The 13,969-nt window shown below is 43.5% G+C and overlaps 1 protein-coding gene across 3 annotated transcripts in view; it reads left to right on the top strand.

Annotated features, from left to right (window-relative positions):
• Positions 1-13,969, top strand: part of IFT57 (intraflagellar transport 57) — a 56,717-nt gene that overhangs the window by 31,480 nt on the left and 11,268 nt on the right. For all 3 annotated transcript variants that reach the window (XR_014492384.1, XR_014492385.1, XM_083361580.1), the window contains exons 8-11: positions 1,196-1,327; positions 1,534-1,596; positions 12,186-12,252; positions 12,926-13,096. Coding sequence is in view for 1 of the 3 variants with exons in the window: in XM_083361580.1 (XP_083217706.1) it covers positions 1,196-1,327; positions 1,534-1,596; positions 12,186-12,252; positions 12,926-13,096 (433 nt within the window). In the remaining 2 variants the exon portion in view is untranslated. The remainder of the gene's footprint in view (positions 1-1,195; positions 1,328-1,533; positions 1,597-12,185; positions 12,253-12,925; positions 13,097-13,969) is intronic.

Raw genomic sequence — 13,969 nt, 5'->3', positions numbered from 1 at the left:
TGTTACAACATTATGTTACTATTATTTCCATCAAGGATTGGCAAGGCCTATAACATCAGCTTTCTCTCTGAAACCACTTCTAAAGAATAAAAAGTATTTTTTTCCCTGAGGCATCTCTTTTTATTTGGAATTGTCTCTGCCAACAAGCTGTTTTTATATGATGCCTATTTTAGGAGACTTCTATAAGTAAATGGTTTTGGATATGTTTGCAAGGTTTTGCTTACATATGAAATTTCTGCACTGTTTTGAGATGTTTTCAGTGTTTTCCTCTAAGGCAGGGATGTCAAACTCATCATGTGACGTGTCGCAACGTATTGCAATTTTTTTCCCCTTTGCTGGAGCTGGGGTGGACATTGCTTCCGCATGACGCATCTGGCCCATGGGCCGGCAGTTTGACATTCCTGCTCTAAGAGATGTTAGCTAATAATCATTAAATGGTGCTAACCTCCAAGGTGAAGGTGTGATCTATATTAAGGTTTAAAACCTTAGGATTCCTAATAATTGAATTTAATGTTTAATATTAAGTTTTTGACACCTGTGAAGAGCAGATGAACACTACAACACTGTACAACAATGTTAGCACTCATTCTGAGATACAGACAATTGCAAGACCTGTTTTATTACAATATTCATTGATTTAATTTTAAGCAGAGCAACAAATATGAATAATTGCTGAGGCTACAAAAGTTTTTACGGAGTCCAGGTACAGTGATTATTTTGGACTCATAATTAAATGACTCAGAAAGTCTTAACAACTTACATCCCATTTCATTATTTAAACTTTTCAAGTGCAAAATAATTGAGAAACTAGAGAGTTTACTCATGTTTTAGTGTTAGGATTTATTTTATGTTTCTTGAAACAAGTAAACTTAAGCTGGATAGAAAAATATCATTATTTTGGATCCAGCGCTGGATATTTTTAGTATTTCAAAATTTGAAATATTTTTTCCAGCATAGTATTACTGTGCTCCAAAAGACTTTCCAAAATGTTCTTGTATTTTGTATTTCTCTAATGCCGCAGATCTGAATTTAAAATTTGATTACAATTTTCAAAGCTGGTTTAGACATGGAACATGGGCTGATGTTCAAATGAAAAAGTGTTAAAAGAAATTCCATTGGACATGTTGGAACTCAGCAGAGCTTTAGATCCCAATTGATTTCAGTGATAATTAAATTGCTTGTAAAACCTTTACAGGGCTACCTTGACAAGCTTCATAATGAAATCAGCAGAACCCTGGAAAAGGTTAGCAGTAGAGAAAAGTATATTAACAATCAGCTGGAGCATTTGGTTCAAGAATATCGTTCTGCGCAGGCACTTTTGAGTGAGGTAATATATTTTGCTTTTTAAAGTATTATGCAGCTGTTATTGCTAGCCGAATCTTTTATATTATATGTTTTATATTATAACTCAACTCCTAAAAATATAGCAAATGTTCACGTTTAGCATTGTTCCTCTGAAAGGGGACATTCTCATAGAAATTCTGCACCTGATTAAAATACTGAATCCTAATATTTCTTCCTTCCCACAAACAGGCCAAAGAGAAATATCAACAAGGAAGTGGTGGTGTGACAGAGAGGACAAGAGTTCTGTCTGAGGTACAACTTGTTTATCTTGGTATTATGTCAGATATCAAGTGAATTCATATGTGTTTCCCCTCATATTTAAATTTAGTAAAAATAGTAGTGTAATTGTGGAGACTGGGATTTGTTATTTCCAAAAATCTAGTAGAGATTGCTAGTCATGGAGACTGCACTTTTCAACCACTGGGGGGTAGTTTTTGGTATAGCTTCTGAGTTCAAGAACTCCATGGCAACTATGGGCCTGTTCCAAGTAATCTCAACTTCGTGACATGTGAGTGGGATCCTGCTGTATCATCATTTAAGCAGATCAATTTGGAAATGGAGAATAGTGACATCTGTCCTTTGCAGTATTGAGATTGCTTCTTTGTTGGTGGATTTCATGGCTATCCTGGATTTCTGCATGGTCAGAACTGATCATCCCTAGGCACCCGATGGCTTCCAAAGAGTTGTTGGGAGTTTTCCTGACAATATGTCAGGCAATTCTATCTCAGATTTAGTCAACTTTGGGATATGAAAACAGCCAAAATATTCAATAAAATTAGTCCTTGAAGGCTTCTTCTCAGTCACTGATCCCATATGTTTATTGCGCTGAGGGAAATGAAACAATTGAAAAGATGCCCAGAATAATGGTAGCACAAATCTGAAGTGACTGCAACTCATAAGGCTCAAGCTTCAAGGCTCCATAATTGTAATAAGAGTGGCAAAACATCGGTTCTTCATGCTTTCAGCATCCAAAGATTCCTGCCTGGTATCTCTGTTCATGTTATCAGGAACATTTAAGGAATGCTGTGTGGGAGGAGACACCTTTAGGTTTACTGGTTGATTTTAAGCATTTTTGGGCAGCTAAATTTGTTCATATATGTTCTGGGCTGGATGTAGACAGAATGAATCCAATGTGATTAATGAAATGGAATCTTGTGTTGTTATCCAGTATTTATTTGAGCTTATTGACTCCAAATAAGTGATTAAGATCCCCTGTAGTATATTTCTGCTATCTCTCAGCAGAATCACCTGATTCCTTCAGATGCTTGGTGGAGGATGATCAGCTGGATCAGGAAAAATGTCGATGTTTCTCTAGGACAGGGGATTATGATTTTTTTTTAAAAAAATAAGGAATTTCTTCCTTAACCTAGCTATTTTAAAACCTCCCTTAACCCAGCTATTTTTGATAACTTTCTCCTAGTTTCCAAGCTTCTTTTTTTAGAGGAAGGTTGTTAATGTGGCATTCAGCTACAGATAATCCTGCTAGTCAGTCGTCACGTTTGGTCATGGGATAGAAACCCAATTAGTCACCCTGATGGATAATCTTCTTCTTGATAGGGGAATCCATTTCTCTTGGTCCCATTATGCTTTTTGGCAAATTAGATACAATTGACCATGGTATCTTGCTGGACTGTCTACAAGGGCTGGGAGTTAATAGTTCTGCTTGTCAGTGGGCATTTCCAGGCTGTAATCATGAGATGCCATGTTTGAAACCATGTTTGTTCCAGTATAGGGTACCATTGGATTTTATGATCTTCGCAGTGTTATTTAATTTCTGTATAAAGCCACTGAAAAAGGTCATTTGGCAGTTTGGGTGATGAGCCATCAGCATGCAGTGTCACTTAGATGTTGAAGTGAGTATCATTACCACCGCAGGCTGGATGGGGTGTGCTTGAACAAACATCTGAAGGGTGCCAGAGTCTAGGTGTGTTCAAAGTGCAGTAAAGAACATGAATACATGCTATTCGCTGAAGTGGTGAGCCAGGATATGAGCTGAGCCAGTGTATATAATGTGTGGTTATTATGGTGCCTTGTTTAAAGGATGAGGTTTTTAATTGTGTGAGGTTTCTGTGTGTATCTTTTATCAGATTTATATTAGATTTTTTCCATTAGCTGCCCAACGTTATATTGTATAAGATAGGCAACTATATAAATCTTATAAATAAATAAAATTTCTTTGTATTAAAATAGTGGTGCTGGGCCACTACTTTAGTCCATAGTATATGATGTTTTAGCATGTTTGTGGCAGAGTTAAATGTCTAACTTTTGGATGCCTGATTGAAAGTAAGCAATGAATTTATTCTGAAGTATTCATGAAGGCTGAGTTGTTACATGTTGTACAAATTTGTAATTTAGAGCACTCTGAATGGCCACTTGAGAATTCCACTTCTGTCAGTTCCCTCCCTGAAGCCAGTTCACTGACCTCAATTAAATGATTTACTGTACTCTGCTTCTGTGAAATGGTTCAGGATGAATGAATTACTGATTTTCCTTTTCAAATAACTTAAATTTTATAAGATCTTAATATTAAATAAATGAATATTTATTTAACTTCACATGACTAAAAGACAGGACCTCTGGTGAGTGTTTATCAAATCAAAGTATATAGTAGACTTTTCTCATTTATCTACTTTGTATTCTTGATTATTCTTCTGCATGAAGAATTGAACAAGATGCACATGTGTTTTAGTTATGTCAGTAGACAAAGGAAACATTGGGTATGAATCCTTTTTTTAACAGAGCCATTAAAGTATGAGCTATTAAAGCAAGATTTCTAATTCATAGCAGCCTTGTGAAAAAGCCCCTGAACCTGATATTACCATCATAGATAAATGAAATTGATATTACCATCATAGATAAATGAGATTGAGAAGGTTTGCTGTGGTGGCATACTGGTTAGAATGCAGTATTACTGGCTAACTCTGCCCACTGTCAGGAGTTCAATCCTAATGGCTCAAGGTTGACTCAGCCTTCCATCCTTCCGAGGTCAATAAAATGAGGACCCAGATTGTTGGGGGAAACATGCTGACTCTGTAAACACTTAGAGAGGTCTGTAAAGCACTATGAAGTGGTATATAAGTCTAAGTGCCATTGCTGTTGCATGTGAAATTCAGAGAGACAGTGCTGTTTTGGCTATGGAACCACTTTCTCTGACATAGTCATAAATTTCCAGTTTGAAGTAGTTTTGTCCTTCCAATGACGCGCTCTCTTTCAGTTATACTAAACTTGAGAAAATATATTAACTATGATTTCTGTATTTCTTCCACTTTAGCTATCACCTTAGTTTTTAGTATGTAGTAGGTCTTTCGTATACCTTCCTAAGTTTGTTGAATTTTTGTGGGCTTCAGTACGGTAGTTTGCAATATTAGAAGAGGGGTTTTTTTAAAAAAAAAATTAAAATGTCATAGTTATGTATTCCTCAGCAAGGGTCAGTTGTACAAGTGTGATTCATTTACCCTTTTCCATTTTCACCTGATTTTAAATTATGTTTACTTTATTAAGCATTGAGGCAGAATCTCATAAAAAAAAACCCCAGTGCTGCTGCAGCCAGCCTGTTCTCCATCTGTTTGACTTGGCTGGATGCCACAGCAATACTGCTCTTTCCACCCACAGTCTCTTGCCAGCTGGAATACCTTGCTCTGAGGTGGTTGTGGTAGCTAAGTAATCCTTATTTATCTCCCACTTGAACTGTCCACTGCATCTTGCCAAATGGCAGATTTACTTTGGGGAATCTACTGAAAATAATGAAAAAGCAAAGCTACTGACTATGTATATATGCATAATGTAACTTGAGTATCTCTAGCCCTCCTATAAACAAAAATTCTCAACACCACATACTGCATCTAAGAGATAAGAAAACAGACAATCATTACGTAAGGAAGGATTTAAGCATGAAAGGATAATGGTCTTTTTTTTCTCTTAGACTGCAGATATTCTAGCAACTTTCTGTGCTTTCTACATTCAAGATTGTGCCAGGTTGTAGAGGTTGCTACAACAGCAACAGCCAGATGTTAGCCTCTCAAAGAACAAAATTTCTTTTCTCAAGCTGCTGTTGCTGATATTTTTTACAGTTTTGGCTACTAGTGGCTTTCCCATCTCTGGTATTCCAACACTCACACTGTTTCTATTTGAGTAGTAGTCCTCTAGTAGTAATAGTCCTCAACTTATAACCATTCATTTAGTGCCTATTCGAAGTTATAATAGCACTGGAAAAAGTGAGTTAGGAGCATTTTTAATGCTTAAAACCGTTGTAGCATCCCCAAGATCATGTGATCAAAATTTGGACGCTTGGCAACTGGCATGTATTAATGTCCACATCTTATCATCTTAATAACTTCTGACCCCATTTGTGAACAATGGCTCATATGGACAGTTCCATCTCATGGCTCGAGTACAATACTCTGGATCGGACTTGTGCACCCTCAGAGGGGTTTCTCCCTCCTGGATACGACCAGCCTTCTTTTCTAACATTCCCCTTGATGACGGACCCAATTGCTGGGGCTCCGAGAGGTGGCTGGGCTTAACTAGGGGCCTCGAGTGGAGACGTGCTAAGAGGCCCCTGGTAAAATTTTTAGCCGGTTATTTTAAAAGGTTAGGGAGGGGGAGGGAGGGGGGGTAGGGAGGGAATCTTTAACCGGCACTCAGTCTGGACCTGTTAGAGGTCCGGACGGGGTCGGGGGAGGTGGCTGCTGGTTCTGGGAATGTGGGGGTGGGGCTTCAAATCCCCACGGCGATAGGGAATGGCAGCAGGTGTTTGCGCGGAGGGCCATATGAACACCTGGGATCGCGCCCCCGCTATCTCCGAGCGGTGGCGCGCTCCGACCCTCCGGTTAGCACCCTCTTACCCGGGGATGAGGGTGATCAGGCCCCTGAGCTCAGGTTGGTCTATTTTAACGCTAGATCCGTAGTTAACAAAGCTCCCCTCATCCATGATCTGATCAAGGAGGAAGGTGCGGATCTAGCGTGCATCACGGAAACTTGGTTGGGTTCGGAGGGAGGGGTGCCTCTCACCGAGTTATGCCCGCCAGGTTTCCGGGAGGTGCACCAGCCACGGGCTCAGGGCAGGGGTGGTGGGGTGGCAGTGGTTATTCGGGAGACTTTGTGTCCCCGGGAGGCCACCATTGTCCAGATGGCCGGGAGTGAATCCCTCCTCTTGAGATGTGGTTCTCGGGTTCAGTTGGGTTTGTTGCTTACATACCTGGCGCCCAGCTGTGTGGCAACAGCCCTGCCTGAGCTGCTCGACATCCTCTCAGGGTTGGCAGTGGAGTTCCCCAGGCTTATAGTCCTGGGTGACTTCAACCTGCTGTCACTGGGAGGGTCGTCGGAGTTAGCTCGGGAGTTCATGGCTTCCATGACAGCCATGGGCCTGACCCAGGTTATTGAGGGCCCGACTCATGTGGGGGATCATACTCTCGACCTGGTATTCCTGTCTGGACAGTGGTTGGATGATCTGGGAGGGGGCTCCCCGTCCATCACCCCTCTGTCATGGTCAGATCACTACCTCCTGAGGCTGGTTTTCCGTCATGCCACCCCCCGCCGCTGGGCGGCGGAACCGACCAGGTGGTTCCGCCCCAGGCGCCTAATGGACCCGGATCGGTTCCAGAGGGCGCTTGGGCCTATACCTATCACCCTTACCCACAGCCCAGTCGATGCTCTGGTGGAGGCCTGGGAAACAGCTGCCACCAGGGCACTTGACTGCGTTGTACCCACGCAACCTCTGACCCGGCGCAGATCCCGTTGGGCGCCATGGTTCTCTGTGGAGCTCCGGGAGATGAAGCGTCGGAGACGAGGTCTAGAGAGTGGTTGGAGATCCAGCCGATCCGAATCCGACCGATTGCAGTTAAGAACCTTTATAAGGTCTTATCTTGCGGCGATAAGGGCGGCGAAGTCTAAATACTTTGCCGCCCTTATCGCGTCCGCAGATAATCGCCCGGCCGCCCTGTTTAGGGTGACTCGCTCCCTCCTTAACCAGGAGGTGAGAGAGGATCCCTTGCAGGGACGAGCCGAGGAGTTTAGTCATCATCTGGCAGACAAAATCGCTCGGATCCGGACCGGCCTGGACTCTGACTGGGCAGAGTCTGATGTAGAGGAATCAGGCGGTCTTGAGCACGTTATCTGGACTGAGTTCGACCCTGTTTCCCCTGATGATGTGGACAGGATCATGGGGAGACTGAGCACCACCACCTGTTTGTTGGATCCGTGCCCCTCCTGGCTAGCTTATGCGGCTCGGGAGGGAACACGAGGCTGGTTCCATGCAGTAATAACTGCTTCTTTGAAGGAGGGTGTCTTCCCTGCCGCCTTGAAGGAGGCGGTGGTGAGACCCCTTCTCAAGAAGCCTGCTTTCGACCCGGCTGCTTTAGACAACTACCGTCCAGTCTCCAACCTTCGCTTTTTGGCGAAGGTTGTTGAGAGTGTGGTGGCGCATCAGCTCCCTCTGTTCCTGGAGGAAACTGATTATCTGGACCCGTACCAATCGGGTTTCAGGCCCGGACACAGCACGGAGACGGCGTTGGTCGCGCTGGTGAATGATCTCTGGAGGGCAAGGGACAGGGGTTGCTCCTCTGTCCTGGTCCTATTAGATCTCTCAGCGGCTTTCGATACCATCGACCATGGTATCCTGCTGCGGCGTCTCAGGGGGTTGGGAGTGGGGCGGATCTCGTTCTACGGTGGTTCTCCTCCTACCTCCAGGGCCGCTCGCAGTCGGTGTTGACGGGAGGACAGAGATCCGCCCCTAGGCCTCTCATTTGTGGAGTCCCTCAGGGGTCGGTTCTCTCGCCTCTCCTGTTCAACATCTATATGAAGCCGCTGGGCGAGATCATTCGTGGCTTCGGGGTGGGGTATCACCAGTACGCTGATGATACCCAACTTTTTCTTTCCACCCCGAACCAACCCAGTGATGCCCTCTCCGTGATGTCCCGGTGCCTGGAGGCGGTTCAGGTCTGGTTGGGGAGAAACAGGCTTCGTCTCAATCCCGCCAAGACTGAGTGGCTGTGCATATCGGCATCTCGGGTTAACCAAGTTATTCCACCTCTAACGATGGGGGGGTGAGGTGTTACCCCCCGTTGATAGGGCTCGCAACTTGGGCGTCCTGGATTCACGGCTCAATTTTGAAGATCACATAGGAGCCGTGACCAGGGGGTTTTTTGCACAGGTTCGCCTGGTGCGCCAGTTGCGTCCCTATCTGGACCGAGATGCCCTACGCACAGTTACTCATGCGCTTGTGACCTCCCGTTTGGACTACTGTAACGCTCTCTACATGGGGCTGCCCTTGAAGACCACTCGGAGGCTTCAACTGGTGCAGAATGCGGCCGCGCGAGTTGTAATGGGGGTCTCCCGATACTCCCATGTAACACCTTTACTCCGCGAGCTGCATTGGCTTCCGGTTGCCCTCCGGGTGAAATTCAAGGTGCTGGTTATCACCTATAAAGCCCTACATGGCCTGGGTCCGGGGTATTTGAGGGAACACCTGCTGCCGGCATCAAACGCCCTTCGCCCAGTGCGCTCCCACAGGGAGGGTCTGCTCAGGTTCCCGCCGGTAAGAGATTGCCGGCGGGTGACACCCAGGGATAGGGCCTTCTCAGTGGGGGAGCCTGCCCTCTGGAACCAGCTGCCGGTGGAGCTGAGGACTGCTCCCGACCTCCGATCATTCCGCCGGGGCCTGAAGACCTGGCTGTTTGAGCTCTCGGGCCCAGGCTGAGGAGACATTCATTTTAATCGCGCTGGTGAATGATCTCTGGAGGGCTCGGGACAGGGGTCATTCCTCTGTTCTAGTCCTATTAGACCTCTCAGCGGCTTTCGATACCATCGACCATGGTATCCTGCTGCGGCGTCTCAGGGGATTGGGAGTGGGAGGCACGGTCTTACAGTGGTTCTCCTCCTATCTCCAGGGACGCTCGCAGTCGGTGTTGACAGGAGGGCAGAGGTCGACCGCGAGGTCTCTCGTTTGTGGAGTTCCTCAGGGGTCGGTCCTCTCGCCTCTCCTGTTCAACATCTACATGAAACCGCTGGGTGAGATCATTCGTGGCTTTGGAGTTGGGTATCATCAGTATGCTGATGATACCCAGCTTTTTCTTTCAACCCCAAACTACCCCAGTAATGCCCTCAACGTGATGTCCCGTTGGCTGGAGGCGGTTCGGGTCTGGATGGGGAGGAACAGACTTCAACTCAACCCCGACAAGACCGAGTGGCTTTGCATACCTTCATCCCAGGTCTATTCGGATATTACATCTCTTTCTATGGGGGGTGAATTATTACCCCCCGTAGATAGGGCTCGCAACTTGGGAGTCCTCCTAGATTCACGGCTCACCTTGAAAGATCACATGGTGGCTGTGACTAGGGGGGCTTTCGCCCAGGTTCGCCTGGTGCGCCAGTTGCGGCCCAATCTAAGCCGGGATGATTTATGCACGGTCACTCACGCGCTCGTGACCTCTCGTCTAGACTACTGCAACGCTCTCTACATGGGGCTTCCCTTGAGGACCACCCGGAGGCTCCAACTGGTACAGAATGCAGCCGCGAGAGTTGTGTTGGGAGTTTCCCGATACTCCCATGTCACACCTCTGCTCCGTGAGCTGCATTGGTTGCCAGTTGTCTTCCGGGTGAGATTCAAGGTGCTAGTAATGGTGTTTAAAGCCCTACATGGCAGGGGTCCGGAGTACCTTAGGGAACACCTGCTGCCGGCGTCTACTTCCCTCCACCCTGTGCGTTCCCACAGAGAGGGCCTCCTCAGGGTGCCACCGGTCAGAGAATGTCGACTGGTGGCCCCCAGGGGGAGATCCTTCTCTGTGGGCGCCCCGGAGCTATGGAACCAGTTACCGGTTGAGCTCCGGACGGCGCCCGATCTTCGCTGTGAAAGAATGTGTGAAAGAAAGAATAAAAACAGGTTCTCATGGCTCCGTGAAAAACTAATAGAATTACCGACACCCAAATATCAGTGGGGAGCATGTTCCAGAGTAAGGACACAGCAACAGAAAAGGCACCTCATGAATCCCATTAGATGACATTATCTGAAAGAGATGATCTCTGGAGCATCCCCATCCTGTATTACCTAGAGGAACAGAAAGAAATAAATGGAGATACTGGAGAGCTGATGGCCCAGGTTCGAGACCCGAGCTCCATGTAACAGGATGCGCTCCTGTTACTTGTCCCAGCTCCTGCCCAGCAAGCAGTTCAAAAGCATGGAAATGCACGTAGATTAATAGGTACCACTTGGGTGGGAAGGTAACAGAGTTCCATGGGCCTTTGACGGATAGCTATGCTGGCCACATGTCCACAGAAATTGTCTTCAGACAACACTGGCTCCCTTGGCCAAGAAACGGAGATGAGCACTGTGCGCTAATATTGGACACAACTGACAGGGAAACCTTTTGTCAAATAAGCCAGCTTGTGCTATGTAAGACTTACTATAAATTTGTTTTAGTTATTTAATTTATAAAATTCAGAAGCTGCCCAATTCCAGATGACTTTGGCAGCCCTATATTTTAAAAGTCAAGAACAATATAAACAAAAGAGAAAGATAATGAAAGTCTGGAAGGAAGTAATGCAATACCTTAAAAAAAACTGACTCCTACATTTTGGAGCAAAGTCATGTTTCAAAGACTTAAAGAACATGGGGTGGGAGCCATATAGATTTTTGAGGTGATGCCTGTCAGCCCCACATGGTTATCCAGTCTCTTCTTAAAGACTTCCAGCATTGGAGCATTCACAACTTCTGGAGGCAGGTTGTTCTACTGATTTATTGTTCTGTCAGGAAATTTCTCCTTAGTTCTAGTTGCTTCTCTCTTTAATTAGTTTCCATCCGTTGCTTCTTGTCCTGCTTTCAGGTGCTTTGGAGAGTAGCTTGATTTGCTCTCGTGTCACCTCTCGTCCTTCTCTTCATTATATTAGACATACCCAATTCCAGGAACCGTTCCTTATATATTTTAGCCTCCAGTCCCCTGATCATCTTTGTTTGTCTTCTCTGTACTCTTTCTAGAGTCTCAACATCTTGTTTTACATCCTGGTGACAAAAACTGGATGCAATATTCCAAGGACATGATTTAGAAGTGATTACAATTTGAGCACAAGATAAAAGTTGTGCAAAGCTCTCCTGGCCATGTCTCCCATCTGTTCTTCAGGCAATATATAGAATCTAGGACAGACATGTCCAACTCACGACCTCATGTGACATCGCGCAACGTATCAGAGCTTTTTCCCCATTGCCGGCAATGGGGTGGACGCAGTTTCCTTGTGACACGTCCGGCCCATGGGCCAGCAGTTTGACACCCCTAGGAGGACTTCTAAAATTGTACAGAGGTCTGAGAGAAGAAGTCTCCAGATCTGGATCCCTGGGGATCATAAACTCACACCTCCCCAGTCTTGCTAGGGTTAAGTTGAAGCCTGTTCTTCCTCACCTAGACCCTCACAGCTTCCAGACACATTTTAAATCAAAAACTACTTTTTATTCTTTGAACTCAGCAGAATATACATGCTTTCCTGTTTTCACAGTACAATTTTAGCACAATTTTTTTTATTTGTGTTGCTCTGTATATGGGGACTGTACTCCAGTAAGCTGAGTCTCATTATTTTCAGTAAGTTTAGTATTTCATCATTATGCTCTATTTTATACTCCTACCTGTTTGCTCTATGATGAATTTAGGTTGACTTAGTTGGAACCTGTTACCCTGTTTTTGAATTGTGATATTAATAAGATTTTTATATTAGGCTTCACAGAGCAAAAGGAAGTCAATTTAACCCCAACAACAATTTAATAGGGATAAGAAATTTAGGGTTTTTTGTGTAGAAGAGAAGGAAGCATCCTTAACTTAAAAGTGAAAGTATTATAACCTGTTAATTTTTTTTCTAAGATTACTGAAGAATTAGAGAAAGTAAAACAAGAAATGGAAGAAAAGGGAAGCAGTATGACTGATGGAGGTAAGGCATTCTGAAGTATTTTCGTGAGATTTTCCCCTCAAATATAGTAAAATATCATAATGTATTTGCTCTTGATGGGCACACCTGGACTATTTTCTTGGCAACATAATAGAAATGCTTTGACACTGCTGACTTCTGGGCTGTTTTAATTTGAATAACAGGTACAAAAATAGGCTATTCAGCTGTGAAAAATAAATAGAAGATACTGGTTGCAGTTTAATTCTATTTTTATAACTCCAGAAACCTAATTGTTGTCTGGAATTAAGATGTAATAGGTTTCTTGTTTATTGCTGAATCATCTTTGTAATCTTTTTAAGATTGGAGGGGTTATTTAATTCTGAAGACATTGATAAAAGTAAATAAAGTTGATAACAATACAGTGAGATAATATGCAGGTGTTTTTTAAAGAGAACATTCTCTGTTATCTCTATAACTGCTGGGAATATATGTACATTTTTAATATATATCTTCAGTTCTAAAACGTCATTTAGATGGAAAATACATTATGTTTTATAAGTAGGTTTGATATGAAATGGAAAATGATTCCAGAATGTTGTCATTCTTCTGTTTATTTAACTTTGATGAAAAGAGATTGAGTCATAGGGGAATAATAACTTTGTGCAGTAAACTGAAAGAAAAAAATGTACTGTTTTTTTACATTTTCCTTTAATAGCTCCATTAGTGAAGATAAAACAGGCCTTAACCAAACTGAAACAAGAAACCATTCAGATGGACATACGAATTGGCGTAGTGGAACACACATTACTTCAATCAAAGTTGAAAGAAAAATCAAATATGACAAGAGACATGCATGCTACCATAATTCCAGATTCTTCAATTGTTGGTACCTATTAATTTTTAAAATAAATGCCGTGCTAATAAAAATTTGTACATAATATATTTTTGCATTTATGTATGACATGCTGCAAATCTATTGCTGTGATAAACAAAGATTTATGTTTTACAATCAAGACCTATTGTGTGTGTGTTTTTGTATGTATGTGTATCTGGAAGTGTAGAGAGAGAGAATAACAGGTGTATAATATATAAAAAGTTTTGGATTACATTGCATTGAAACGAAAAACTATTCAAAAGCAAAATCCTATACAAAAATAAATTGTTGCAAAACATCTAACTGTAAACACCAGCCTTCCTTTTTTAAGACAATGAGCCATCATACCTTTATGGACTGTATCAGGCTCTGTCAGCGCTACCTGTCTCATCCAGATTGTACTTTGCTGTTTTTGAGCTAGGAAATTACTAGAAAACTAATTTCGCTCAAGAACTAACTTGTTAGGTTACATTGCATTATACTCTATGTCCATAATCTTAATGGATTTAAGTAGGATTCTAACCTAATTATATAATATGTTAGATTTTTAGGTCAGTTTGTAATTGAATATTATATTTGCATACCAATGCCTTTCAGGATTGTGGAGTCCTTAGTGCTCTCTGAACTTGTTTTCTTGCAGATGTTTCATTGCCAAACTAGATAACATCATCAATGCTAATAGGGTGTGGTCTTGGTGGTCACTTGGTGGCCCGTGTGTGTGTGTGTGTGTGTGTGTGTGTGTGTGCGTGTGCTGGGTGCAAGCTCCATCTCAATTGACAGGTTGTGTTCTGTTTTGTTAGAATTGCTAGTTCTATGAGGGGAAAATCCATCTGGCTATATGATAGGGTATAGGAGGGTTGCAAAGTGAAACAGGAGGGACATATG

The sequence above is a fragment of the Vipera ursinii genome (genome assembly GCF_947247035.1).
Source record: "Vipera ursinii genome assembly, chromosome: 4".
Lineage (NCBI taxonomy): Eukaryota > Metazoa > Chordata > Lepidosauria > Squamata > Viperidae > Vipera > Vipera ursinii.
This window is presented reverse-complemented; position numbering and strand designations above follow the sequence as displayed.